At 38.9% G+C, this 26,785-nt stretch overlaps 2 protein-coding genes across 2 annotated transcripts in view; one reads left to right on the plus strand and one right to left on the minus strand.

Annotated features, from left to right (window-relative positions):
* The window catches only part of LOC103141205 (RNA-binding motif, single-stranded-interacting protein 2-like), a 20,374-nt gene extending 19,087 nt beyond the window's left edge, over positions 1-1,287 (minus strand). The window contains exon 1 of the mRNA XM_007556731.2: positions 1,124-1,287. Coding sequence (XP_007556793.1) covers positions 1,124-1,195 — 72 coding nt within the window. The 5' untranslated portion in view covers positions 1,196-1,287. The remainder of the gene's footprint in view (positions 1-1,123) is intronic.
* Positions 1,288-8,517: 7,230 nt separating this feature from the next.
* The window catches only part of LOC107836740 (low-density lipoprotein receptor-related protein 1-like), a 31,888-nt gene continuing 13,620 nt past the window's right edge, over positions 8,518-26,785 (plus strand). The window contains exons 1-2 of the mRNA XM_016673620.1: positions 8,518-9,154; positions 24,141-24,281. Coding sequence (XP_016529106.1) covers positions 9,082-9,154; positions 24,141-24,281 — 214 coding nt within the window. The 5' untranslated portion in view covers positions 8,518-9,081. The remainder of the gene's footprint in view (positions 9,155-24,140; positions 24,282-26,785) is intronic.

Consider the following 26,785-nt stretch of genomic DNA (forward strand, 5'->3'; position numbering starts at 1 on the left):
AAATATTTCAGTTGGTGTGCAATGAATCTAAAATATATGACAATTTAATTTTTATCATGACCTTATGGAAAATAATGAACTTTATCACAATATTCTAATTTTATTTTATTCAATGACCAGCACCTGTACATAGGATAATTTGTTTGGATGTTACAGCTGTCAACCAAGTTTTAATCAGGAATATTGATTCAAATCTATCAAAAATCAATTTCTTACTATTTGTTTTATTAGTGAGCTCAGTTTGATCTTGAACAAGCTACCAAAGTGAGAATGTTGTAAACCGCTTTAATTGATGAAAATAATCTTATAGGTTAAGTCGTTTCCTTTACAGAAGGTTTCTATGTAAAATATGTGGTCCGTCCTGTAGAAGCGGCTGAGAATAGATAATTTAACCCTCATGAATTATTCATCTCACAGAGCAAAGCCAATCAATACTACAGCTCACATACTGTTCCAGGCTGGAGTCACTGTACTGTTCAGCTAATCTGTACATACAGTATGGTAATCTAAAACAGTCTCCCTATACTTTCCTCTGCTTAAAGCGCTACGCAAACCCTCAGTAATCATTTCTGAAGGGGTGGGGCATCATAGAGCGCGTAAAACAGAGAGAGAGAGACAGAGAGAGAGAGAGAGAGAAAAAAAACTTTACAAACTTGTGTTAAATCCAATACAAACAAAGCGATAGGACGCGGGTTTTCCATTGGGTTCACATTAACGTCGAAAATAAAAAAGCTTTTAAGCGCTTCTTTTTCCTATTAGACGCACCTAAGGGGGGGAAATTATAAACTGTTCTCTGCGTAGGCTGGAAATAGGAAGAGAGCCGTGGACCGTGTCGGAACAAACGAAAGCAAACTGCTCAAGTAATCCACAGGGAACAATGTAATAGAGTCCGCTCTGCTTTATTACACTGTAACAAAACGCACAGGGGAAAAAAAAAAAGCCAAATACAAACGTTGCAACAGCCGGTAAAGAGAGTTTCAACGTGATCTAATTTCAAGGACAATGCAGCTTAAAACAGCAGAGCAGATTTTAAGTGGAGAGCCAGAGCTCGAACAGCGCCGCATCGACGGCTGGTTTACTTCAGTAGAGAGGACATAGAAGTGGTCTGAGGCTGCTTCTTTACCTTCTTGTGGCTTTTGCCGGAGTAACCGCCGTATGGGCTGATTCCTGTCCTTGGCGGCACCGAGAGCAGCATTTTTACGCGGCGCTGTGTCCGGAGGAGCGGAGAGTCAGCTGACGTCAGTCAGGGAAATTCAGCCCGAACAGCGGCGGTGATTGGAGTCGCTCTCTGCACGCACACGCACCGCACAGCCTATATGTTTATGTGTAAAAGCTGCTGGCCGGACGATTCACCGAGAATCAACCAAACTCACTCTAGCATACAGTTTTTCACCCATAGAACCCATCACAGTCAGTTTTATGTTACTTTTCCTGTACTGTTTTCAGTGTTATTATTATTTTTTTCATTAAGATAAAATCTACTTTCCCTACAGCAAGCTTACATGTGCACACGCCCCTGTTGACGTCACACGAGGCTATTGATCAGAATTTTTTTTTGAGTTCATTTGTTGTTTTACTTTAGTCCTTTTGCATGTTTTTAAATCAAACTTTCCATCCGAAACCGGTCGCTTGTACCCAGCAGAAAGCTTAAAACAGGGTTTTCGTCAACATGTTGCATACAGCACAAGGAAGCGCTTTGTGAAAATGACCAGAGCAGACTGGCAATGATGTCCCTCCCACTGAAGGAGCAAGTTGGAAAACAGAAACAGGAAGGTTGGCTAATTATTGTTGTGTTAACTCTGTACCAGGCAAGTCAAAATAATGTATTTTATCCTATTTTATTTGGTGAAACACACACACTCACACAAAAAAACTTAGTAAATAAAATATTTCATGGAATTATTTTTAAGTATATGTGATTCATTGGTTTGAAAAGATAAAAGCCATCAAATATACTAATAAGTAGTTTATATCAGCTATCTTCCAAACATTTTGCGTATATAGCGGCCATATTGTACTTTGAACCCGAGGAAGCTCAAGCTTCTTCTGGCAGGATTCTCACTTCATCTGTCATTGTTGTTGTATTTCAAACTGGGAGCTGAGAAAAATCTGACTTCTGAATGAACGATCCATGAAATCACATGACCTGCTATACTTGTTCAGTTAAAATGATTTAAATCTCCCAATAATGTCCTGCAGAACCACTGCAGTGAAGATGACCAACAGGTGGACCATCTAATAATGAGCCCTGTTCTAAGATAGAGCACAGAAGACCATCTTTATTATTCCTGTTAACACTGGTTCATTACATTGGTGTGAGATGAGTTTAAAAAAAATACAGCAATATTTGTACGTAAGTGATGGCTAAAATAGTGTTAATGTCAACCAACTATTGATAATTCAGTAAAACTTTGCAAAAAATATTAGCAGCTAGTTTCTTATTTAATGTAAGGCAAGGCAAGGCAAGTTTATTTATATAGCACTTTAAAACAGTACCACTGACCAAAGTGCTGTACAATCACAAGATTAAACAAATAAAAATCAAAATTAAAACACATCAAAACCAACAATGCAGTGACGTAAAACACTAATACATAAACAGTAATACATAAACATACCCAGATTAATACAGAAAAGCAGCATCTCAAACTGAATCAAAGGCCAACCGAAAAAGGTAAGTCTTAAGAGCAGATTTAAAAATTGCTAAAGAGGGGGCCTGTTTTACCAACATAGGTAAAGAATTCCAAAGTTTAGGAGCTGCAACAGCAAACGCCCTGTCTCCTCTCTGCCTCCTGGAAGTCCTCGGCACCTCCAGGTTCATTTGGCTCGCTGATCTAAGAGCTCGAGGAGGACAGTGTATATGTAGCAGCTCAGAGAGATAGGAGGGAGCAAGGCCATTTAAAGATTTAAATACAAATAAAAGAATCTTAAAATGCACTCTGAAATGTACCGGCAGCCAGTGCAGAGAATATAAAATCGGGGTAACATGTTCTCTCTTCCGCGATCCAGTTAAAAGCCGAGCAGCCGCATTCTGGACCAGCTGAAGACGGGACAAGGAAGACTGGCTAACACCCACATATAAGGAGTTACAGTAATCCAGTCGTGTTGTGATAAAAGCATGGATTAATATTTCAAAATAATCCACAATCCAATGTAAATGAGGAACATATTTCTGCAAATTGAACAAGTAAAAATTGGACCAATGTTATTTTCAAGAAGGAAGAAAGCACAATATATATCTAATATATGATTAACACAATAATTTTCTCTGGTCAGATTGTTGGACTATAATATTGCTATTGTATTAAGGATAAAAAAGCAACAACTTTACTTTGATTAGCCAAAAAAATTACAGTGGCTTTGAATTAGCGTGTGAGTAACTTTTGAAAAGTTTATCTATGGAAATAATGTAATAAAGTCAGATTAAATCTTTTTTCAGATTTTTTTTAAAGCTAAATAAGAAAAGATCACACCTTTGTTCTTTTGTCATCAATTATCATGGTTTCTTGACAGCTCTTATCTTGCGATTAAAAAAAAAAGTTTTTGTAGACAGGAGTTGCTTGGCAACTAAATCCCATTCATTTTATGGCTTGTCCTGTGCACCCTGGCTGACTGAGCCTCAACTGTGAGGAAAAACATGTGCAATTGTGTTATTTTTGCCACTGAATTTGCATAATGCATTCACAACTTTGAGATTCAAAGGGTATAGCCCACAGTCTTATTATAATATATGTGCAAAAGGAGATTTCATCCAGATTTCATCACTACTGGGTAGCCAGACACATGCAATTCACAATCTCAGCTTTTCTCTCCCCCAACATATGCATGCACACAACCTAAAACTCCAATGCACTAGTTGCATTTTTATACAAATAACATAATTCTGTCTTAATATTGTTCTTACTGACCAGATGTGGATTTTGTTTCTTTTAGGCCGGACCATACTGAGATTACATTTAGGTCACATAGAGTCGTTTGTCCCTCCCTGTTTAAATCCATGGATGCACTGTATTGATATGGTGTGCAAGTGTTCAGCCAGATGGGATGTGAGTTCCAGAGCTCAAGGCCAGCTTGGGGGAGGGACTTGCAATTCACCAAAAACATGGAGTAATGTGACCTGCTGGGGGTTTTGAAAAGGTTTCATCTGAAACCATGAATCAAAAGATTTAAAAAGAATTACATATAAACCCAAGACTTATGCAAAGTTTGTTGTATTGACTTTTTTTTCTTTCTTTTGATGGGTGTTAGGTTGTATGGGGGAGGATTTAAGGTGGGGTCAGCATGGGGGTTGGGATGGTGAACACAGGCTGCTGTTGCATGCTCTGCATTCCTCAGGTGTTGCAAGCATAGCATGTTCAGTGGTCATCCTGCTGCAAAGCCGCTTATTTGCTTGGAAATCAAAGGGCATCAAGCGGGGAAGCCTTGTAGGACTGAAAAATAGATGAATAGGTGTTCCATTACAGCATTATGCAATACTAACTTTGTTTAAAAACCCACCAGCAAAAGAATACTGTTGTGAATTACAAACACATGTACTTTACAGAAGCAGACTTAAAATCTTCATCTTAAACTATTTGTTTAAGGTTTATCTGCAAATGGGCTAATGGTTGCAGCCGTCAAAGTCAGGCATGCAGATCTGGTGTTGCGATGCAGATTCAGTTGAACTATTACACTCAAGATCTTGCTTAAGGAGAGTCACTTCTTGCAGTTTTTTCTTCAGCGTGCCCCTCGCTTTATTTGTATTATATATTTTAGGCCGCTGCTGACACTCAGATGAAAGTGAGAGCAGGTTGTGGAAGTGTCTGCGATCACTTCTACCCCCTCCTTTGCCCTGGTCTGTCTCCTTGGCTGGCCTGCTAAGAGCTGAGGGATTGTGTGCAGATGTGCTTGGAGAAAGGCCAGCCCCTCTGCCCTGGGAGAACATGTGGTCTGGGAGTGTTTACGCTGGCGCTCTTTCAAGCTGTCTCCTACAGAGCATGCTGGCGTCTGTCTCTCTTTGCTTGTCAGTGCTCAGTCACCCTCCTGTAACAAAGGGAGCATTCTCAGGTTAAGGTGACACCAGCAATTATGCTCGTCTGTAGCACTGACAAACAGGACGGACAGTGAGCCTGCTGATAACGCCAGTTAACTTGAATCAGAGTTTTCTTGTCTAGTTATTTTAAAAGGACTACTGAGAGGCATGTCTGTTTTGAAAAAGAACATTATACTTCGCTGTAGAATTTGTAGTTGTACCGAAACGTTTTTGGAGTAAATAGATTTTGAGACAAATCAACCAGATTTTCTCAGATTCTTCGCATGCTTCACATTCTTTCATGCAATTCAGGCTTCGAAACAAACATCTCTAAAGTGAAAACCACTTAGTCGATCCTCGACTTCAGGGACATCAGAATCACAAAGTAAAACAGACTCCTGTTTTTTTTTTTTGTTTTTTTTTAATGTTTTGACAAAATCTAGATAGAATGTTGGCACGCATCACAAAGGCCTACAATAAGAAAAAATATTTGAACATTTCCCTTATTGGCTGTGTTATGAGAAGATCTCTGCAGGTGTTTTAATCAGAAATCAGATATCTGTCCCTGAATTTCTAACACTTGAAGCAATATTGATTCAAACATGTATGTTGGTTAAATTTTGATGTTAGTAAAATGACTGAAATTGCACTCCTGAATGTATTATGAGCACACAGCGCCCTCTGTAGGTTGAGATTATCAGGCGACTTAAAATTCTTTCAGAAAATTAGAACATTAAGTCACAGTTTTCTGATTAAGCTTGCATAAATTAGATTTAATTTCTACAATCCCTTCTTTGCTTGAACTTACAAAACAATCCAAATCAATCCAACAATCCAATACAAACTTGCAAAAGGCAATATTACAAATTAATAAATATCTACACCTTCTCAGATATTTATCAGTAAATTACACAAGCTGTCAACACTGTGAGGTGAAGGTTGTTTTGAAATATGTAACACTTCTGTAGCTAATAAAATAGAGCAGTTGCAGCTGGTTATTCAGTTGTTTAACTTTGTGGTAATGAAATAACCCTAACCATAACACTAAATAATTTTATCTAAGATTTGTTCCAAACAAATAAAATGTTCTAATTCAAGCTATCAGCAGCTGTGGTTAGCATAGCCAAAACTCAAGTAAGAGTAGCACTACTTTAAAATATTTCAAACTTGTGTAAAAATAAAAAGTAGCTTTATAAAAAACAACTCAAGTGAGTAACAAAGTATTTGGTGAAAAGGCTACTCAAGTACTGAGTAACTGAACATAAAATCTGTGTATAAAAGAACTTTGTTATGTCCTCCCAATGTATAGTGTTTACTGTCTTATTTATCTCCAAATGGCTCATTAGATAGAAAATAACATTAAAACAACAAAGCATGCGTAAAAAAGAAGTCTGTAGGTGTGTGTCTGTGTCTTATCCATTTTTTTTTTGTTAAAATATGTTTTTTCTTTCTTCATTGAAATGTCTTGTATTGGCTAGAATATTCAAAAAATAATTACGCAAGTCAGATCAGCAATACTTCACACTAATATTACTCAAGCAAAAGTAAAACATGCAATTTATTAAAATTACTCATAAAATATATATTTTTCCCCCAAAACATTACTTGAGTAATTGTAACAGAGCAAATGTATTGAGCTACTATCCGTCTCTAGCTGTCAGAAAACTTAGAAGAGTTTTCAGAGTGGTTTATTTTATTCTATTACTAAAGATTCCATGTTTTTCCTATAACAAATCTGGAAAAAAAAAGGCAATTATTATTCAGCACAGCAGTTAACTGAGGTTTAGCCTTTCTAAACTCCAGATGTTCTCGCCCTACATGCATTGGCTCTCTCCTGGTAAACCTGCTTCCACCAAAATGCAAGTTGCATTGATCTCTTTAATTGCCCTCAGGAATGAGTGTGTGCGTGGATGCTTGTGTGTTGCTGTATTGTCCTGCGATGTTTCCAGGGTTTCCCCTGTCCTTCGCCCAAAATCCATCCCAGCACGACTCCACAGACCCCACACGGATAAGAGGGTATAAACAACAGATGGATGGACTGGATGGATGGAGAGTGATTTCTTTGTCAAGGCAGTTATGTCTGTACTACACCACTAGATGGCAGACTTTAGCATAGAATGCTGTGATACCCGTCCACGTCCACCTCGAGCCATTATTTTGTTTTTCCACAAGGATCTATTATTAGGACAAAAACATCAGGTTGCATCATTTTGTCACATACACATCATATTTTTTTTTAACCAATGAATTTCTGTAATACTTCTCCGCCACATCTATCTCTGTGTTTGAGAGAGTTAATTGAATGAAAAGCATTTGAAAGTAGAAGTCATGCTGATGAGCCCTAACAAAGTTGATTTAAAAAACTATTAAAACTTGCTATGTTTTCGTATTGGTAGAAATTTTGAGCCACCATGCCCGCTGTATAGTGAACCAGCTGCAGCCCCCGTTTTCTCCCTCACCAAGGAGCAATTCTCAACGTATGAGTATAAGGCAAGCTGTAATACCACATAATCAAACCTCACGGAATGGCTCCTTTCTTTTATGTAAGCAATAGGTCCTTTCTAGAGTAAATTTATATTGCTAATAGTATGGAAGGAAAATTCCCCCGTATACTAATCAAAATGTTAAACTATGGATATTTGAAGTACAATCAAAGGGCAACACAGAGACACAAAGGGCAAACAAAGATGCATGCACGCATCGAGTGTTTATGACAACCTAAATGTTTCTGATCGTCAGAAGGAGCTGAGGAGAACCCACATATGTTCCCTGAGAACATACAAACTTCAGACAGAATGTTCACACCCAAGGCCTATTGCTGCAAGACAAGAGCAACATCCTTGCCATATTAGATCAGTTCTGGCAGCAGACCCATATGCTTATCTAACCCCCCTAGCCCCCAACCCTATTTCCTGTACAATCAAACTTTCTGGATCTTAAATGTCATGACAAAATCCATATCTAATATGTACTGTGCTCCAAATATTACAAAGTGAATTCTTAAAATCAAAAATCAATATTGTCTGTATTTTGAATGGTATTTTACAACTATTTACTATCATTTCAATCGATTTATTTAGATCTTTTGTTTTTGGAATTCAGTGATATTTAGCCTTTAAATTTTGAGATGAAAGGCAAACGTTGGAACTTCAAACATGGTGCTAATAGAATAAGATTTATATGAAAAATACTGAATGAAGCGTTTCTTAACACAAAAAAATATGCATAATTACCAACTTTGAATGCAATAAAATCACTTGAGTAAAACTAAATCGAGCTATTTGTGAGCCATAAGGCTCAACTCTTCTAAGAGGGTTGAGCCGAAAAAGACGAAGAATCTCTAAAGAGTAGAGATAAAGGCAGACTTTCTATCACCAGGTGGAACAGGACCAACATGTGCTTTGACGTTGCCGTCACGCTATTATATGACAAATCAGTGTGCCATACACTTAAAAAAATGAGTTGTATTGGAGGCATGCGCAGTTTTGCCCCTCAGTAATCCCATTTTAAGGAGTTGAGCGTTGCGTCACGGGCACGTCCACTGTGCTGGGGCTCGGAGGCTCTGACCATCCACTCATGCATCCAGAGGCGCAGGGAGACGTTGGCGCTCCTTGGGAAGAAACGCGTTTTTTTCATTTTCATTTCTGCTTTTAGTTTGCCACGGACAGATTCGGACGGGTGGGCGGCTGCAGCGCTCCTTTTGTACAAAGCTGGACGACCCGCTTGTCAAGCACACAGAGACGCAGCTTCCACTACGCATCATGTTTGAACGCCGATAATCAGTTATAAATATACATGACTGTGCTGCTGCATCGCCCTTAGCCTCATCGGGCTGTAGTAGCTCTCCTCTCCTCTCCTCTTTTTTTTTTAAAATTGTTATTATTGCAACAAAAAAAAAAACAAAAAAAAAAACACACCCCTGGACAGACCACCGTGTGGGTGCAACTGGAGGAACGATTGCACCCCGGACCATTGAGAAAGGTTCGGATGAGGTGGTTCGGTTTTAGAAATCCAGCCAACTTTTCATCTTTTCGGTTCTAGCAGCAGTGCCATCGGGCATTGCTCAGGAGATGGCGATGAGGTTGTTCTACTTGGGATTTATTCTCTGCTTGGAGGTCATGTCTCCTAACGGTGCCACCGTAGGTAAGAAGCCTGTTTTGTGGTTTTATTATTATTATTATTATTTCTTTATTTAAGAAGAAATTGACACTTTAGTCTGTTATAGGGGTTGGGGAAAACATCCGTGCACAGGCCTATGTGGTCATCAGAGCTGGAGTCAAGCGAAAAAAATAAATAAAAATAAAATAAAAAATACAGTTTTTCTTTTACAATGAACCCTCATTTGAAGTGGAGAGCTTTTTTCTCTCTCTCTCTCTCTCTCTTTCCCCAGAGAGAGTTTGGTACACTTAGGTTTATTTTGGCCTGAAAATCTGCCTGCGTTTGTAGCGGCTTCTGTCTGAACAGACAGAAAAGGGGCCTCCATGTGAGGACGGCAGACAGTGAGGTTATTCACTGAATATTCAGCAGGTACCATCGCAGCTCATTCCTGAGCGACCTATTTACAGACAAAAACGACACAATTTTGATCTGCTGTTTATTTCCCTTCCTAAAGAATAAAAACCCCCCCAAAACAAAACACATCATCTTCTTTACAGCTACAGTTGGTAGCAACCATTCAAACCAACCTGCTGCTTTTCGGCTCCCCAAAAATAATTAATAAAACAAAACAAAAAGGGGAACAGAAAAGACGTTTGGCATCCTTATCCCAAAAAAAAAAACAAACAAACAAAAAAAAAAACGGATGCGGGAACATATCTCCCGGATCAGCTTTCATGTTTGTTTTCAGTTACTTGGCGCAAAATGAAAACAACGTTTATCTGCCTGGTCCTTAATGGCGTGGCTTGTCCTGACATGTATGCAGTCTGTGGGCTGCCTGGGAATTACAGTTTATTGGTGACAGCCAGGTATTTCGGCTGAAGAGTGAAATGAATAGTCGTGTATTTATCCTCTTACGTCCCGGGAGCTCTTTAATGCTCCCGAATCCCTCTTGGTAATTATGAGGTATCAAATGCACCATTGCTCCTGTGACAATGCGTTGCAGACCTGTTGAGCTAACCCGCTTGCTCTTTCTCAGTGAGTGGCGGCATATTCCCCATTTTCACTATTTCCCCTTTATTTCCGGCACCATCTCAGCGCATGGAAAGCCACAAACTTGCACCAAACATGCCCAGTGCCAGATCATGACCTGGCTGCCTGCGATGTGAGTTCGAATGTATAATTTTAGTTTGTGCCGTCCCAGAAAGGAAGGCGTAGCTGCTGGATTACTGTCATCCAGGCTTTATGTCTGCGAAAAAGGCCCTGCTGTTTTAGCAGATCTTCCATAAATTAGGCCTGCTCAGAATGTAAGCTGTAGCTGAGGTTACAGAAGTATGCAGGCTCCACCCTCTGCCTCCATCACTATGCAACATCTGGACACAGGGAGACCATTAATCCAACTTAGATGTGATTGAAAAAAAAAAAAAGGGATGGGTGAGGGAGTGAAATGAGAAGAATCAGTCCACTGAAGTTGACGCATAGTAACTGTACTGTGCACGACTTTTGAGCGACCTCCCTCTTTTCTTTCAGTTTTGCTTCTGAGCAGACCGATTCTCATGTGGTCTTGACCAGTAGTTTTCCAGGCTCATTGTAGGGCTTTTCAATCCGTTTTCCTCGGACATTCACATAGATGGTTAACATTTTATGCCAGTCGCATTTTATCTTTTCTTGCAAAAAGCGTGATTGCTCCCAGGGGTTTTGGATCCTACAAACAAACAAGAGAATCTTCCACAAAGAACAAATCTGTGGAGCTCATGCTGACGTCCTGCATGTTGGCATGTGCCAAATACCAGCAGAAACCTGTTGAGTTTACAGTGTCGGCAGGTCACAAAGTAAATTTGGTTTTTGTGTTCAAATCCCCAATTACTTAAAAAGACACGTTAAGTGTGTGGATTTCATACTTTTGCTACGAGTGCACCACTTCCGAGGTTATTAAAAGCCACTCTTTAAAAACTGCTAACCAACCATCCGACTGTTTCTACGGTTTAAAATCGTCGTAGTGACATGTCAGAGTAAATACCAGAGTTTTTTTCAGGCTGTATAGAGCTTAGAGTACCTCTGAACTGACCCTCTCCCACCTTTTGCTGTATATTGCCATTAATGTTAAAAAAAGTGGCTTTTAGAAATTTGTTTTCTAGTGGTGAAACGTACCGACAGTCAAGGATTGGAAACTAAAGAAGCACCGGCTGTCACTCTTAGTAGTGCTCCTTTAGTAGGCAAGCTACTAAAATTAAACCTTTTTATATTTTTGGCCAAAATTGTCATATTATGTTTTTTTTTATTCCGTAAGGTAGTCCTTAAGTAGGACACAGCAATAAAAAAATTATTAAAAGTATGTAATTAGATTTAATCCTTTTCCAAATTTGGATAATGATGGGCAAATTTAAATTGAGTATGAAAGAAAGTCTCAAGTTCCAGACTTTATATCTCATTTAAGATGATAAAATGCTGAATTTATAGAAAAATCAACCTTTTAAATTGCTTTCTATTTGAATGACCATGTATAATTTTAGTTTTCCACATCACAATTTGAGCTTTTGTCCAAGTCGTCGATCAATTTATAGTTCCTCTAAGACACCACCACAGCACTTGTTTTGTTATGTTGTAGCAGATAAAGAAACAGACTTAGTCTAAACCCAAAAAGGGCAAACTTTACTGCAGTTTGGCTTCCAGATATTTTCTATTTTCGAAACCGAACTTAAGGTTCAGCTTAGATGCAAAACAACAATTTGGAATTCCTACTTCCAGGAAGTGAACGAGTTACTCATCACAAACCAGGCTTCGACAGATCTGTGTTTTATTTGAGTAGACACATGGTTTGTACTTGCATCTGCATGATGTCATGCAAAACACTGGAAAAAGCTGAAAATGGAGCTGGAGAAAAGTAATGAATTTTGAAATAATATTATGGGAACTCTGCATATTGGTCAGTGACTAGTCATAAGCCATATTTCGCCAGGGCCTTGAATTATTGCATGGTTTATCGGCCAGTGGAAAACAGTTTTGGTAATCCATTATTCACCAGATCCATTCAGGAACCACAAAACCAAGAGCCCTGCAGCAAACTGAAACATCTCAACAGCTGTGCCTCTTTAATGATTAGTTTGTACCAAAGAGGGGATATTTCATAGTCTCAGTTGAATTTCAGATGATTGTTATTCAAAGAGTAAAAGGTGAGTCACTTTTAAAAGCCATTCAGGCAACAAACTTTTAATATGTCATTTTTATTTAGTAAATACTCTCTTCTCATATGATGCTGAGAGTAATATTCAGACATAAGTCACGTCAGTTTCACTGACAAAAAGCAGTGAGGTTTGTTGTTTGTTCAAGGGAACACTCTGTTTTGAGTAATCAAGTCCATTTTCTTCTTTTCTTAAAGCCTAAATAAATATATAAGAAAAATATTTAGCAGGGAATTAGATTTTTGTTTGTAAATAAAGTTGAATTATTTGCATGGATTTTTTTCTGTGTAGAATTATTTTGTGCTTGTTGCACATCGACATTCATTTATATACATATTAATCCATATTTTTCCAAATAAAAGTAATCTCTTAAATGTGAAGAACCAACTATATTTCAGATTCATCATTTTCCTTCTATATGTTTTGTCTGTTTTAATTTTTAAATGTAATTCATAGTTGTTGGTTTTTTTTTTATCAGATAATTTAAAAAAAAAGCCCCACAAGGTTATCTGAAACTGTTCAATATGTAATTTTTTCACTGCAGTTTTGTACAATGCGATGTCACAGTGCGAAGGATTGCTTGCATGCAATATTTGGTTGGTTTAGGAGTCATGTATCTACCCAAATAATAGATCTGGCTTTGACTTTCTTTTACTCTCACACTTTGTGCAGATCTTAATGTTCAAGCTTTTAAGGCTTAAGGACAGGGATTAAGAAAGGGAACAGTCAGGCAAAATCACTGTCGTCACTGAAATATTCAACAATAACATCTCAATTTCATATTTTCCTAATGTCATGCATTTCTAGAAACATAGGATGTAGACTTTCCTTTTGGAGTGTGTCGCCACATTGCCAATTGAAACATTAGTGTGGTGATTTCCAAAATGCTGACTCTCGTCCTGTCAAAAACAAAACACTTTGCACAGGAAAACAATCAGAAAACAACAATAACATATTCCACACTGCCAAAAAATGTTGGAGTTTCATTTTGGAAACTTTTCATTTATAATGTTGAGGAATTAGTGAAACAGAAATATCTAGAACAACTTAAAATCATTTATTCCAACACTAAGCCTGTCTAGCATGGTTGGTCATTGGCAAAACAAACAGTTTCTGTGCCTTGTTGAGATAACAATGTTTCTTGTGAAGAATGGCTTTTAAATGTAATTTTTCGTTTGTTTCTTAAATGCGTGCATTTAAATGATCCTTAATCAAGCTAGTACAGTGGTGAATCTCAAAGTTATGAAGTTGTGATCTCCCTAAAGCTGAATCCCTGTAAGTGAAAATGTGCCTCAGAGGCTGCAGACATTAAATTCCTGAGTTGCCTGTGTGTTTGCCTGACCCTTTGAATGAGACCATACCATCACTGACAACATCTGGCTCAGACATTTAACAGCCTTCATCCAAATTCAACAGGTAATAGCACTTGGATTACTCTATTGAACCTGTCAAAGGGGAGGTCACTTGGAGTTGTTTTTGCAATGCTGCACACCCCAGGCTGTTTGTTGGCTATAAAACGTCTCTGGTTAATCACTTCATCCTTCAAAATGTGCTAAAAAAGAAAAAAAAAATGTGACTGTAGTCAAATCTAGCTGAGTACTTCCTTTGGGATCTGCTGCATATTTTAGCGGAGTCTTTGTTGCAGGTGTTTTCCATTTTGAGCCACTCCACAGAGTGGAAACAGCCATGAAGCGATAACAGCTGGGTATTCTTGACTTTTAGCCTGAAAATAGATCATGGTTTTATCCCCCGACGTCCGGCTCCGTGTTACGTTTGACTGCTAAAAGAAGATAAAACCAGGTTAAGATTAATGGTTGCATGCTGCTGCCCACATCTGATGGAAATCAGTTGGCAGTTCTTGTTGAATTACTTTGTGAAGGTTTTGCTGTAATTACCGTTTTCGCTGTTTACATCGCTGTTTGCACCATTTGAAGCCAATGATCCCAGACAGGAATGGATTGGCTTTGGTAGAATAAGCAAGTGTAGGTTTCTGTATTTGAGATTCACTTCTCCCCCAACTCCTCAAATTACAGAAAAAGAGTCTTTCTGTTGATTTTATATTCTTTTCCTGTCCCGAGATAAGAAGACAGTGCTGTTTAAACCTTGTAATTTCTCAGCAGCTGCAAAAATATAGACTTTGTTCTGTTTTGTTTGTTGACGAACTCGTCACATGGCGCTGTAGCCTGACCAACGATCTTCGCCGCTTGTTTTTGGAGGCAACCTGCTGGTCTCTGTGTTCTCTGGCACTGAGCTTTTTCAGCTCTTGCACGTGCGCGCTGACATGTCGACGGGAGTTGCTGGCTTTGGGCTTGACTGGACAATCGATTGATCTCAGGACAGTTGGCCGCTTTCGCACTCGTTTGGGGCAGAAGGGCTGATACATGGAGATGGGGCTCAATTTCATGGGCTGCTGCAAAGTGTCAGAGCTGTTTGCTTTAATCAAAGTCACAGAGCCTGCTCTTTTTGGATTGTGGCTGTAAGCTCAGTTCTGTCGTGTTTGCACTTTAGCAAATGTTTATCCAACACTTGCATCCTAAATTAAGCAGTCTTTCAAAAACCTTTTTATTTTTTACATTTTGTTGCCAAACTGTTGAATATTGCATATTTTTACTAAAAAAATATATTTTTTGGCTTTCCTCGATCTTAACATTAATATTATATAATGTGTTTGAATCTCTAATTGAAACTCTAAATTGATATTGGCCTTTCCTGTAACATCAACAGGTTGTTTCTTTTGCTAAAATGGAATTAATATTCTATTATTGATTAAGGAAAACTACTGCATCTATACCAGGAACTTTTCATCTTTGACCTTTCTTTTTAATGCTCTATTTTTGCCACAATTTCACCAAAATGTATGTATGTGAATCATTTCAACAAGTTCTAACGGGCATTCCTAGTTTTCTGTGGATCGCTGACATCTCATGATCTCACCTCAATACAAGCATTTAATCTTTAGCAATAAGAAGCAAATGTTTTATTCTTCTATTGTTTGGCGTCCTGTGAAAACAACTATGTGAAAATGCTGAAGCAACATCTCAGGACATCAGAGAGCCAGTAACTTTACTCCCTCCTGCCTTATTGATCGCGATGCTAACGAGGAGCGACGCTCTCATTAAATCACAGGAACAATCACCCTAAATCATCTTGCTCTCCCAACCCACTGGATTAGTTCCTCATCCCTGCCTTTCCCCAGTTGCTTCAAAGGGCTGGTTCAAGCCAGGATTCACAGGAGTTTAAGTTGCAGTGAAAGCCTCCATTTATGTGGTCAAGGCTGCATCTTCTGGCTCTTGTATTGTGTTTTCATAATGGTTGAATCTGGCTGGACTGTCCCTCTGCCCCACTCCGCATGCATACACTTAGCTGTGTATGTATGCGGAGTGGTGCACGGGTGTAGAATAACTCCCCTCTGGAAGCAGCATGAACGTGTTCAAGTTTGTCCACCATTCAGATTGGTTCTTATGTCTCTTATCCCAATTTCTTTTTAAAAAAAAAATGCTGCACGTCTCTTGTGTGTACGTCTCATGATGTAATTAAAGATTCTGAATCTGCTTGGGTTTCTGGGAGGTGGTGGTGGAGTTGCATTTGAAACACTAAGTTGCATAACGCAGTACGTCCAGCTGAAAAGTAGTAGTGGGAAAGCCTCTACAGTGAATTGAAGTTCTTAATGAATTCTGTTGATTTTATACAGGAAGAAAAAGGAAGTCAGGAGAACTGCTCTGCTTTCAGTAGTTCAGAGACCTCACAGTCTGGCACCCTGTGGCTCTTTCACTTCTCTAAACAATTGTGGCACAAGCATTGCTTATGTCAGGCGCCCATCGGAATTGGGCTCCTTATAGAAAAGTGACTGTGAATGTCTCACTTTTTGCCACATACATAGGGTTTTACTCAAACGAGTAATCTGCACTGCAGTAATGTAGCTGTCAAAATAGAGGTCTGTTAGGCCCGCTATTTTTTGGCACTTGTCATTTAGCCCTAAAAAGTCCCTGTGCTAATGTTTGGTTGACGGAAAGAAACATAACTACTTAGCTTACGTCTGCAGTCACAACCTTCTGTTTTCTGTCTTAAACACAGACAAAAATAGGCAATGTCACTGCAACTAGCAACACTGCCTATGAAAAGAAGAAGAAAGACGTTTTTACTTGACAGACTTTATGTTCACAAGCAGCAGCTGCTTTCACCCCAGTGGTCTGATTGCTTCATTTGCTTCAGCAGCCTCTAAGAGCCCTCATCTTTGGACTCTTCCCTTAAATCCAAGTTTTAAATAGCTTCAATATCCCGGGGCAAAAAGTTATTCCAACAAAGACTCTTTTTTGTGAGTAAGGAGAAAGGTGTCCCCTCTGCTTGTGTTTAATGCCACAGATTTCACCTACGTTTCCTATGATTTTTTTTTGTAGCAGTGTGACCAATAATCAGCTACACTCTGATTGGTTCTGTGATTAACCTGACTTACATTTGCATCTATTACAGATGCGATGTTGTCAGTCATAATGGTAGTTTTTCTTTTTTGTTCTTTCTCCCGGAAAGTGTGTTTTAAAGGTAATTATGTTGTTTGAAAATCAATGGATAAGTATATTGTGATTTATTTATGCTTTCAATATTTTACAGTTTTCTGGTTTTATGTATAAATATATGTGCTTTTTTTAAAATGTGAAGCATTCTGCAGGTAGTGGGAAAATGTTTCTTTATGATTGCTGACTTACTAAAGTGCTGACTAAAAATGCTTATCTTTCCACTACTTCCCTTATGTTCTTTTTAACTCTACCAAACTGACTTTAGTATCAAATAATAAAGTGCAGCCATGTTACTTTCCTGTCTCTCTAGAAGTTGTGATCTCATATTGAAGGAACACAAGGGATAGAGCTGATGGTTGATGAGAACCAGGCCTTCCTCATATTGTACTCATTGCACCCCAGCAAGGCTATAAAGACAGAGTTCGTTTATCTGCTGTATTTAACCCTTTAGGCTCTTTTTTTTTGTCCCTGTTTCATTGTGATCTTTTCACAGCATTTAACAGAAGACATGCTGCACTGATCAACCTTATAAATGTCTCCAAAGGGTTCATTTAATACTTGGATCCAGTCATTTTGAGAGGCATTCCCCATTGGAATCAAAAGGAAATCCTACATGCCCTGTATATTGCTACCTCACTCCCTGATGTGCCTGCATTTAGTAAATTAAAACTCACAATAAGTGTAGCAGAGCCAGGGACTCCTCTCTACATCGTCACACTTCAGAAGATTTCCTTGAATTCGAAAGCAAAGCTATTCTTCTTCTTCTTCTTCTTTTTTCTTAGTCAAAGCTCCACACATGAAACCAATTAGAAGGTGCTGGAATGTGCTGCATGGTTCTGGAGTTGATCTGTGGAGGAGGATGGCCTTATTTAGGAAGAGGGAACTGGTCTGGGTCTGGGTTGGGGTTTGGACGGGTGGGGGTCAGTGTTTCATCCCAGCTGGTGATGGTGTCTGGAGGCCTTCATCACTTTGGCTGATGAATTGGTGCCACAACACCATTTACTCACCACTGCATCCTATTTCATCCCTGAGACTTCCTCTCAGCGTTTGAGATTGTTTTTTTTTTTTTTTTTTGATTACATTAAAACAGGGAGACACTGAAATTGCCTTGTGTGAAGGAACAGATGGCCTTGAAGTACTTTATCGGTCTCTGGGGACAGACAGTTCTTTAGGAGTGTACATTTATGCATTTGCTCGGACGTAATGGTTTTTGCTATGCATCGCGCTCGGGAGGGGAGCGGGGGGAGGAACCCATTGTACGCTGTTCAGAATATAATGCAGAAGGAAGGGCAGCTTGCGGTAAATAAGGCTTGGCAGTGTGCTCAAAAGTTAAATCCAGTCACCCTACTAGAGCCGGTGCATCCACATTCCAGGAAGTAACTTAGGGATTTACAGCATTATGTGTATTATAGCTCAAGATTTAAACATTTGTTCAGTAAATCTCTCGGTGACAAAATTACGGATGAGCCTGTGAGCCAGTTTAGCTTAGCAGAAGATGTTGTTACTTATGGTGCTTCCCCAATATGCAGCGCGTTTCACAACGTAATAAGCTAAAATAAAAACATGTTTTTTTGGACTCAAAACTCTGTCTTCAAAGTACTGTATTCTTTGTAAAGATAGCGATTGGAAAAAATGTTAGTAAGCAGTCACACTCTCATTTTTTTTGTTTTGTTTTGTTTTACGGAACCTCTGGAAACTTCAGGTTATTGGGATTTTGTATCATAATCCAACACAAAGTAGCGTATGGTTTTGTAGTGTAAAGGAAAGGATGCAAAGTTTTTAAGATATTTTACAAATAAAAACCTTAAAAATGTGACATACATATACATGCGTTTTAACTCCGACACATCTAGGTGAAATCTAGTATCCATCTGTGAAGACCTCAGAGGTTCATCAGAGAACATGGTGAACAAACAACCTCAAAAAGACCAAAGAACACAGCAGGATTTGTCAGGGAGAAGATGGTGCAGAGCTACAAAGAAATGACCATCCAACCACGCTGACCGCCCTGGCAAGAACAGTGATTAGTGATGCGCTCTTCCATAATTTAGCCTTAATGGAAGAGTAGCGGGTTTTCCTCAAGTGAGACCACATTTGAGATCTTTGACCTCTATGCAAAACTGTGACACGTCTTCCTTTACTTGCCATTCTCACTGTGAAGCATGGCAGTGGCGGCAGCATGCTACAGGGATTCATTTCTTCAGAAGGAAGGTTAGCGTTGATTAGAAAGGCTAAATACAGAGTAGTTGTGGAAGAAATCCTGTTAGAACATAGGAAAGGACTGGATGGAAATCCATCTTGTAAATGCAGCCCAAGCTGCAGTGAAAGGGAATTACAATTCATTTTACAGAATTACTCTGTGATATAGTTTCCTTATTCCTAAATAACTCAGTTTATTTCTCAGTTTTTTTTTCCAGGTCCTGTACTTTTAAATTAAGTTGTGTTTTTTTTTATTTATGAGAAAACCTTGGTCTAGTTGTTTCATGTAGGCACAGCAGGGTGATTAGCTTTTGGCAGGATGTACTTGTGTGTTGTAATGACATCACACATCAGGTTTGGATGGATTCAAGTGAGAAAATGTGTACATTTTACTGTTCGCCACTGGATCCGTCTCTGTCCGCGTTCCCCATCCGCTTTGGTCAGTAAAAATGTATGAGAGTTTAACGTTCCAGTATGAATTGTAACTGCCTTTGAAGTTGTCAACATTTTAACAGTCACTTAAAAAAATCCAGTCTGGCTGGATTAGTAATTCACATCTCTATTAAAGATATGACAGATGGATTTTGAAAGAAAACTGCTGAAGGGGACGGTTGTAAATCCCCTCCGAACCTCCACCCCTGGGGTTTAACCCCTCAATAGCCACTAGCTCCCAATCAGACTCAGAAGTTCTCCTCTCTGCGGTCATCTTATGCTGGTGTGTAAAACGACGATATAATTAGAACCCACAATGTTTTATTTCCAGTTTTATGTTGGCTCATAAGGAACAAGTGGCTCAGCACAGCTGCTCCTCACAGCAACCAGGGACTTTAGGGGATTGCCTTCATATGGCAAATTTACTGCAGTTCAGGAAACATGCTGGGATATTGGTTGTCTAGGCAGAATGACTGACAAACAAAAAAGACTTAATCAGCTGTATTTGCTATTCTGTAAGCTGATGTAAAGCCAAACCAGTTTGGGCCTTTTTGGTGTTGACGTGTGTTTTGTTTTATTAAATGTTTTTTTTTCCCCACAAGCTTTACACATCATATCGTCAAAAACGTACTTTGTTTTAGTAATTAAGTTCAAAAAGTCTTAACTTGATTAATTTATCTCAGAGCGATGTTTTTCAAGCTCTACTGTTGATGAATGTGGCTTAGAGCTAAGGGAAGCAATGTCCTGAAAACATCTGCATGTGCATCTGCAGTCCACACCTCGAGAATCATTTCATTCACATTCTTGATTGGGCTTTGCTCTACAATCTCTTGAAAGTTTCAGTTATTTTAACCTTTTGCGACTGCTTTTCCTTCCACTCAACTTTCCATTAATCTCATGTTGTCCTTTTGAAGGGTGTCCATGACTACGTGTTGAACAGCAGTTTCTTGTTTGATTTTTGTATACTTTAACATAACGTTTGCATTATAAGTCTTTGTTTTGAACTCATGTAATATTGTTGATTTTCTGAGTAGTTGAACTTAGTGTTTTTATTGCCTATTAGCCATAATCGTCAACATATTATCAGAATATATTTGTTTTAGAATTGAAGTTAATTAACTTTTAAGTGATGTTCTAATTTATTGAGACGTACCTGTCATACTTCTGAGCTAAAACATCTAGAAAATGTCAAAATCCTATTTTGTATCATCCCATAAAGTGTGTCATGTAAACCGTGTGCTCGATATTGTGCGAATACAGACCAGGGCTATGCCATTGTTCTAAATGTTGAAATCCAACTCCGCCGCTTAATCTCCTTGAGTGTCAAGATTTTGTTCAAATAATACGTGTGCTGGAAGGGGATCTGCTCAGCCCTTCAGCCTCTAATTGTGAGGACAAAGAACATGACAGTCCCATTGTTTGACTCACGCACCCTGCGCTGCCACATGAAAAAGGAGCGGAGTCTAACCACCTTAGCTCGACCGCGCTAAAGGACGTGATTGCAATGAAACACTGAGCTCCGTTGCTCTCTTGTGATTTCAGTCACATCGCAGCCCTCTTGCTGTGTACCCTCCGCCCCTCCGCCACCCACCTCAAACACCTCCCCGCCTGCCAAGTACATAGGAAAGCAAGTCATCCAGGGCGAGTGAGGGCCGAATCCCTGCAGGGAATCACAATGAGTCCTTCGACGCTGTCCTTCCTCGGACTGTAAAGCATCAACAGCCTCCCCCACTCAGATGGCCACCATGGGTTGCTTTTGTCCCACTTTGCAAGAGATTTTTTTTTTTCCCCAAGTACACATAAAACAAAGCTTTCTGTCTTGTGGAGGGGTTGTTAGATATTGTATTGTATTATTTCAGACTTTAATAGACTTGAATGTATTGATTTCTTTAGATTTTTTTATTTTTATAACATTCTGAACATTTGTATATAATCTTTTTTTTCCCCTCTAAAGCTCTTTGAATATTAGCTGGGTCTTACTAATAGTACATCTCAAAAACATTAAAGCAATACAATGTTAAAATTGACTTCTGATTTTCAGAGTGTGGAATAGAGTCATTTTGCTGCTTTTGTGGCATTTGGACTTTGTTAGATCAGATCTAAGTGGGATCCTATATTTGGGATATAGTATCCCAAATGCAGATTGTAAATGTTAGTAGCATTTTATTTTGTTTGCAAAATAAAAAGAAGCAGTGTTAGTGCTTTGATTTATGTTTAAAGAAGCAGGGATTCTTTTCAACAGTTAGTGAAATTTAGATTCTTGGATGAGTATGCATACATTCAAAAACAAAAGGTAAAATGTTAAAACCAGTGTGACATGTAGCAAATTAAACAGGAATATTGCCAATTTGTCATAAATCATTGTGGAAACCATTGAATTTATGAAGTATTACTAGATCTCAAACAGTTTTTTTTTTTTAGAAAATGAAAGGGCTAAAACAAGCCTGGTTAATCAAACACTTTTCTACGCCATATTTAGTTTTTATCCATACCCGGAAATTGAAAACAAATAAATCATTACTTTTCTATTCTTTTCAAGACTGGGTATAAACCTTGGATATTTATTTTTGACAACAGATTAAAAAGTGGTTTTGGCAGTCTGATGCTGTGTGATCCTGCTTAAATCAACAGAATTATCCGTTTTGTGCTCGAGGTGCTAACATGACTCCAGGTTGTTCAAAATATAGTCCTCAGGTATTCATTTAGATGAGCTCTTTGCAATGATTTGGGGAGCCAACCAAACCAAAATCATCCCCAAAAGTCTTACTCAGTATAAGATTTAATAACTTTGCAATGCTGCCATGTGAGTGTTAACATTGACAATTACCTAAATAGGATGACGACTTTTGAAGTCGTCCTATTTATATAGTTTGGGTTCACTTTCTCTCTCTCTCTGTATTTCCTGTTTGGGGTGACAAAGATGACTGAAAGCTTGGCAAAACAAAAAACAAAAAAAACCCCATCTTCTACCACATATTTTTCCTTCTAGAAATAGACATACCCTTATCACAGCTGTGTGGTAGTTTCCAATTGTTGTACAGATCACACCTACTGATGCTGATTGTAACAGATCCTAGTTTCTCTTTAACAAATATGCAGTTGTTAGCCACATTTTTAGATAAATCTTCGTAGTACCTGTTTGGACTCTTTTTACTTTCATATCTGTCTTAGTTGGGATTAATTAGAAAAGGTGTCAGAAACACTCCATGTAGTTTATTTAATCAACGCTCAGCTAATGCGGGTCAGTTCTGTTTGCTGTTTTACTTGTTTCCTTCGTATAAACGACCCATGCAGCTAATCTGTACCGCAGCATTCCTGGCCGCCCTTCATTTGTGGGACAACACAGTCCAATAATTTAGGAGACAAAAAAAACCATCACTGGTTTTGACAAGACACAAGATGCTTTTTGTCACCCAATGTGACAGAATGTTAGCCGTTTGGGTTAAACCGCGCCTGCCTGGTGAGAATCGAACTGGAAGCGGAAATGCTCTCCTGAATACACACAGGACCATAAAATAGAGCAACACCACCAGTCTAAATTGTTGATCTAAAGCAACATGGCTCCATTATTTCAAGCTCACAACCATCTTTTACTCTCCACTTTTAACTGAGCCATTGTGAATTGTTGCCACAGTTTCCTGTTTTCAGCTCACAGAGCAACACCTGATGTGGCCTTCTGCTCAATTGCACTTTTCTCACTAGTACACTTCTTAAACTTCTGTTTTACTCTTAGTTTACGGGCTTCCTCTCTATAATTGTACGTTTCTATAATTAGTCATATTAACTATACTCTTTAATACTTTTAAGCACCTTCTCTTATGTGGTACAAGATCCATTGGCAAGCATAGACAAAAACATGCGCCTTGTAGGTTAAAGTGCCTCCAACAAGGTACGCTGAAAAGTCAAATCTAGTGGGTATTATTTGTAAACTTTATGGTTGAAAAGAAGCATATTTTACATAGTTTACATATTCAGTTCAAGTGAGATCACGTTAAAAACTTTCATGTATGAAATGGGTACTGAGTATTGACAGAGCGATGTGTTAAAGTTTAGTTTGAGGAGCTTCTTTTCCTTTTGCTTTCAGGAAGCAAAAAACAAAAGAAGAGAATCGTGGGAGCGGGGTCAGGCTTTTGGAGGGTCAGGAGTGTTGCTGTGGCATTGCTAGCCTGTGGTACACCTCAACAATCTGTGCTGACTAGCTGCCCAGAACTACTGTGCACTGCAGCAGTTTCCCATGGGTCAGATGGTGACTGAGTGCCCAGTTATATCTTCGCTGTGACACATGAAAGAGCCTTTGTGGCTAGAATTGAAAAACACCTTAAGGGTAATAAAAAAAAAAATAAAAAAAAAGCTGAAAGAAATTAGATGTTTGCAAAAGGAAGGAGAAACAACCAACAAACCCTCAAATAAAAGGCACCACTGTTGGTTGCCAACATGAAAACCTTCCTTTTTTTTAAATTTAGTGTGCCCTGGAGTAGTTTTGATACAAAAATGTCTTTGTAAACTTAGATTAACCTTAATGTGTCGCTTTACGCGACTGAGATAAAATCTGTATAACTCGAAGCTGAATATTTTCTACCTAGATCATGCTTGTAGAAAACTGCACATTTAAAACAAAATAATGCAGACATTTATCATGAGCTTTAACACAGCTATGACAAATTTACAACTGATAATACCTATGTTTTTATTTGATCTTTTTTTTAGGTCCCAAATCAGATGATCCTCCCAAGACTTGCAATCCTAAGCAGTTTGCCTGTAAGGACCATGTGACCTGTATCTCCAAAGGTTGGCGCTGTGATGGGGAGAAGGACTGTCCAGATGGCTCGGATGAATCGCCAGATATCTGTGAGTACGCCCTGATAAATGGCAACAACTCTCTGCAGGGTTGTGTTCTGTCCAGGCCATTGGAAATTATTAATTTTTGCTTGGTCAATGATTCTTTTTTTTTTTTTTCCCCACAATAGTCTTTTCTTTCTCCTTCCTCTCAAAAGACACATCTTCTTTTCTGCACACGACAGTATAAATTATCATCTGCAAATGGCTGCAAAGAGACAAAAGTGCAACACAGAGACAGTTTCGTTTGTGCCTGAATAACGATGCCGTTTTTGCCCTTTCTGCAAAGGACACAGCTTTGCTGAATTATAGCTCTAATTATGCAGCCTTGTTTAGTCTGAACCTCTCGGGTCTGTCTGCTCTCGTCTAGGCTCCTTGCAGTCTCTGAGAAGCCTAGGTTCTGGCCACTTCCACTTACAATCTCTCGGGCCGTGTGTCCGTAAACCGTCGTGGGTAAAAGCATTCCTTTTGTTTAAATGCAGGCACTAATGGTGATTTTTACCATCTGGACGGTGCCACACCTTGCATCCGTCATGCCACAAGCACTCTCACCACAAGGATTCTTGCCATAGTCTGGCATGCAAAGACAAGCAACTGACGACAAACATTAAAACACGGGTCATGGATAGGAACACAACAAAGTTTTAGCACAGTGGCACCAACTGTTTTATATGGTTCACTGTAACATGATGTTTTATGCGGCATGTAACTGGGAGGGTTGTCATGAGATCTTGCACCATAATAAAACATATTTTCTGCCAAAGTCGGGTCCAATTACCGCCAGCATGTAACTCTATCTGGTGGAGGGAGGAAGAGCTTTAAACTTGACCTCCTTGTGCATCTTTGCCTGAGACTCTTAATTTGAAGCAAGAAGGGAAGTAGCTCTTCAGTTACCCTGCTATATCACTATTGCCAACTTTGTCGTTGTATTTAGCGTCTTTCCAGACCCCTCTAACGACTTCTTTTATCCCCTAAAGAAAAGTAAATTTTTTTCTGTGCTATTGAAGATACTGAAGAAACCTTCACCGCTTTTAAGCTGTTTCAAATTGAAATGATCAATCAGTTTGTAACCACTGAGAGTTCAATGACTGCTTACCCACTGTGTGCCAACAACGCTAAACCTAGACTTTCCTTGGGGGTTTTCCTATCAATGCTAAAATCTACAGGGCTCAGTTAGAATAACTGAGACTGAAAGACAGACAAGACACTAATAAGCTGTATAAGCACCAGGAGATTCTGCGATTGTCTAACAAATTGTCCTTAAAGACTCTGAAGTTGGCATTGGCTTCAGCGCTCTCTGTTGGCACTAAACTGCTTTTTCACAATTCAGGTAATTTACATTAATTTATTTGGTGGGCTTTACATTTATTTGTTGATTTCAGAAGATGGCTCTGTATGCATTTGTAGGAACTAAACCTGACTTTCAGTGGAGTGGCTTGTCTTTCACTTGGCAGTGGCGACTGACATGATGGCACTGTAATAAACTGTTATTTATCTGACAAGATAACAGTTTACAAGAATATTATAATTGCCTTCTGCTTCAGATCTCCTTCCTGGGTTTAAAGGAAAAAGTCTATTTCAGTTTTTATTTGTGTTTTTTCCATTTTGTACAGAGCGCAGACCACATTTGTACATTTGCAACTGCAAAAGTGTATTGCAAAGAAGTTTTGAATTTGGACTTTCATTTACTAAATCCCACATGAAACTAACAGAAAACAGGGCAGATCTTACTCTCGGATAGATCAAATTTCACTCCTCGATAGATCTGCTCTGATTGTTGCTAGCTGCTAATCTCGGTCACAAAAACCTCCCAAAGTGGGGGGCTTTCAACAAAATTTTGAGAAGGAAATAATCAGTTTGGTTATGTAAATAGCAGCAATCTTAGGCAATTTCATCTATGTGTGCAACACCTAATTCATTCAGTCCAACCACATTCATCCAGTTAGTGCCCTTTTATGTTAAGCAGATGAACTGAGTGAGTTTTCCACAGCACTTATGTAATTTAGTGACTCAGACAATGCTGTGATTCATCCTCTGCAGGGAGAAGAGGAAAGCAGTGTTTCACCAGAACATCAAGATATGTTCTGCTCAATTACACTTTCCCCACTGGTGCACTGCTCTACCTGCTGTTTTACTTTTAGCTTGCTGTTCCTCTCCATCACTGTTGGTTTTTGAGTCAGCCATAACTATGCTTTAGTTACTATAAAGCACCTCGCCTCGTACAGCTTACAGTTTATTTGCAAAAGTAGACAAAAGTCAGGTGCCTGGTAAGTTAAAGTGCAACCACATTTGGATTTTTATCCACAACTATTAACTCGTTCTGTTTATTAAATTGAGGAAGTGTTTGGAATGGCGAGCTGCTGCAGCTAAAGCTAGAGTGAATGAGCCTGAAGGGGCATAAAAAAGAGAGTTAGAAAGTTTGGAGAACTGCTTTGGCTCTGGATTTTGTTCTTCACGCTCATGTAGTTCAGGAAATCTTTTTATGGTCCCTTCTGGTGGAGTGTTTTTTGTAAAAA

Source organism: Poecilia formosa, unplaced genomic scaffold (genome assembly GCF_000485575.1).
Source record: "Poecilia formosa unplaced genomic scaffold, Poecilia_formosa-5.1.2 Scaffold80, whole genome shotgun sequence".
Taxonomy (NCBI): domain Eukaryota; kingdom Metazoa; phylum Chordata; class Actinopteri; order Cyprinodontiformes; family Poeciliidae; genus Poecilia; species Poecilia formosa.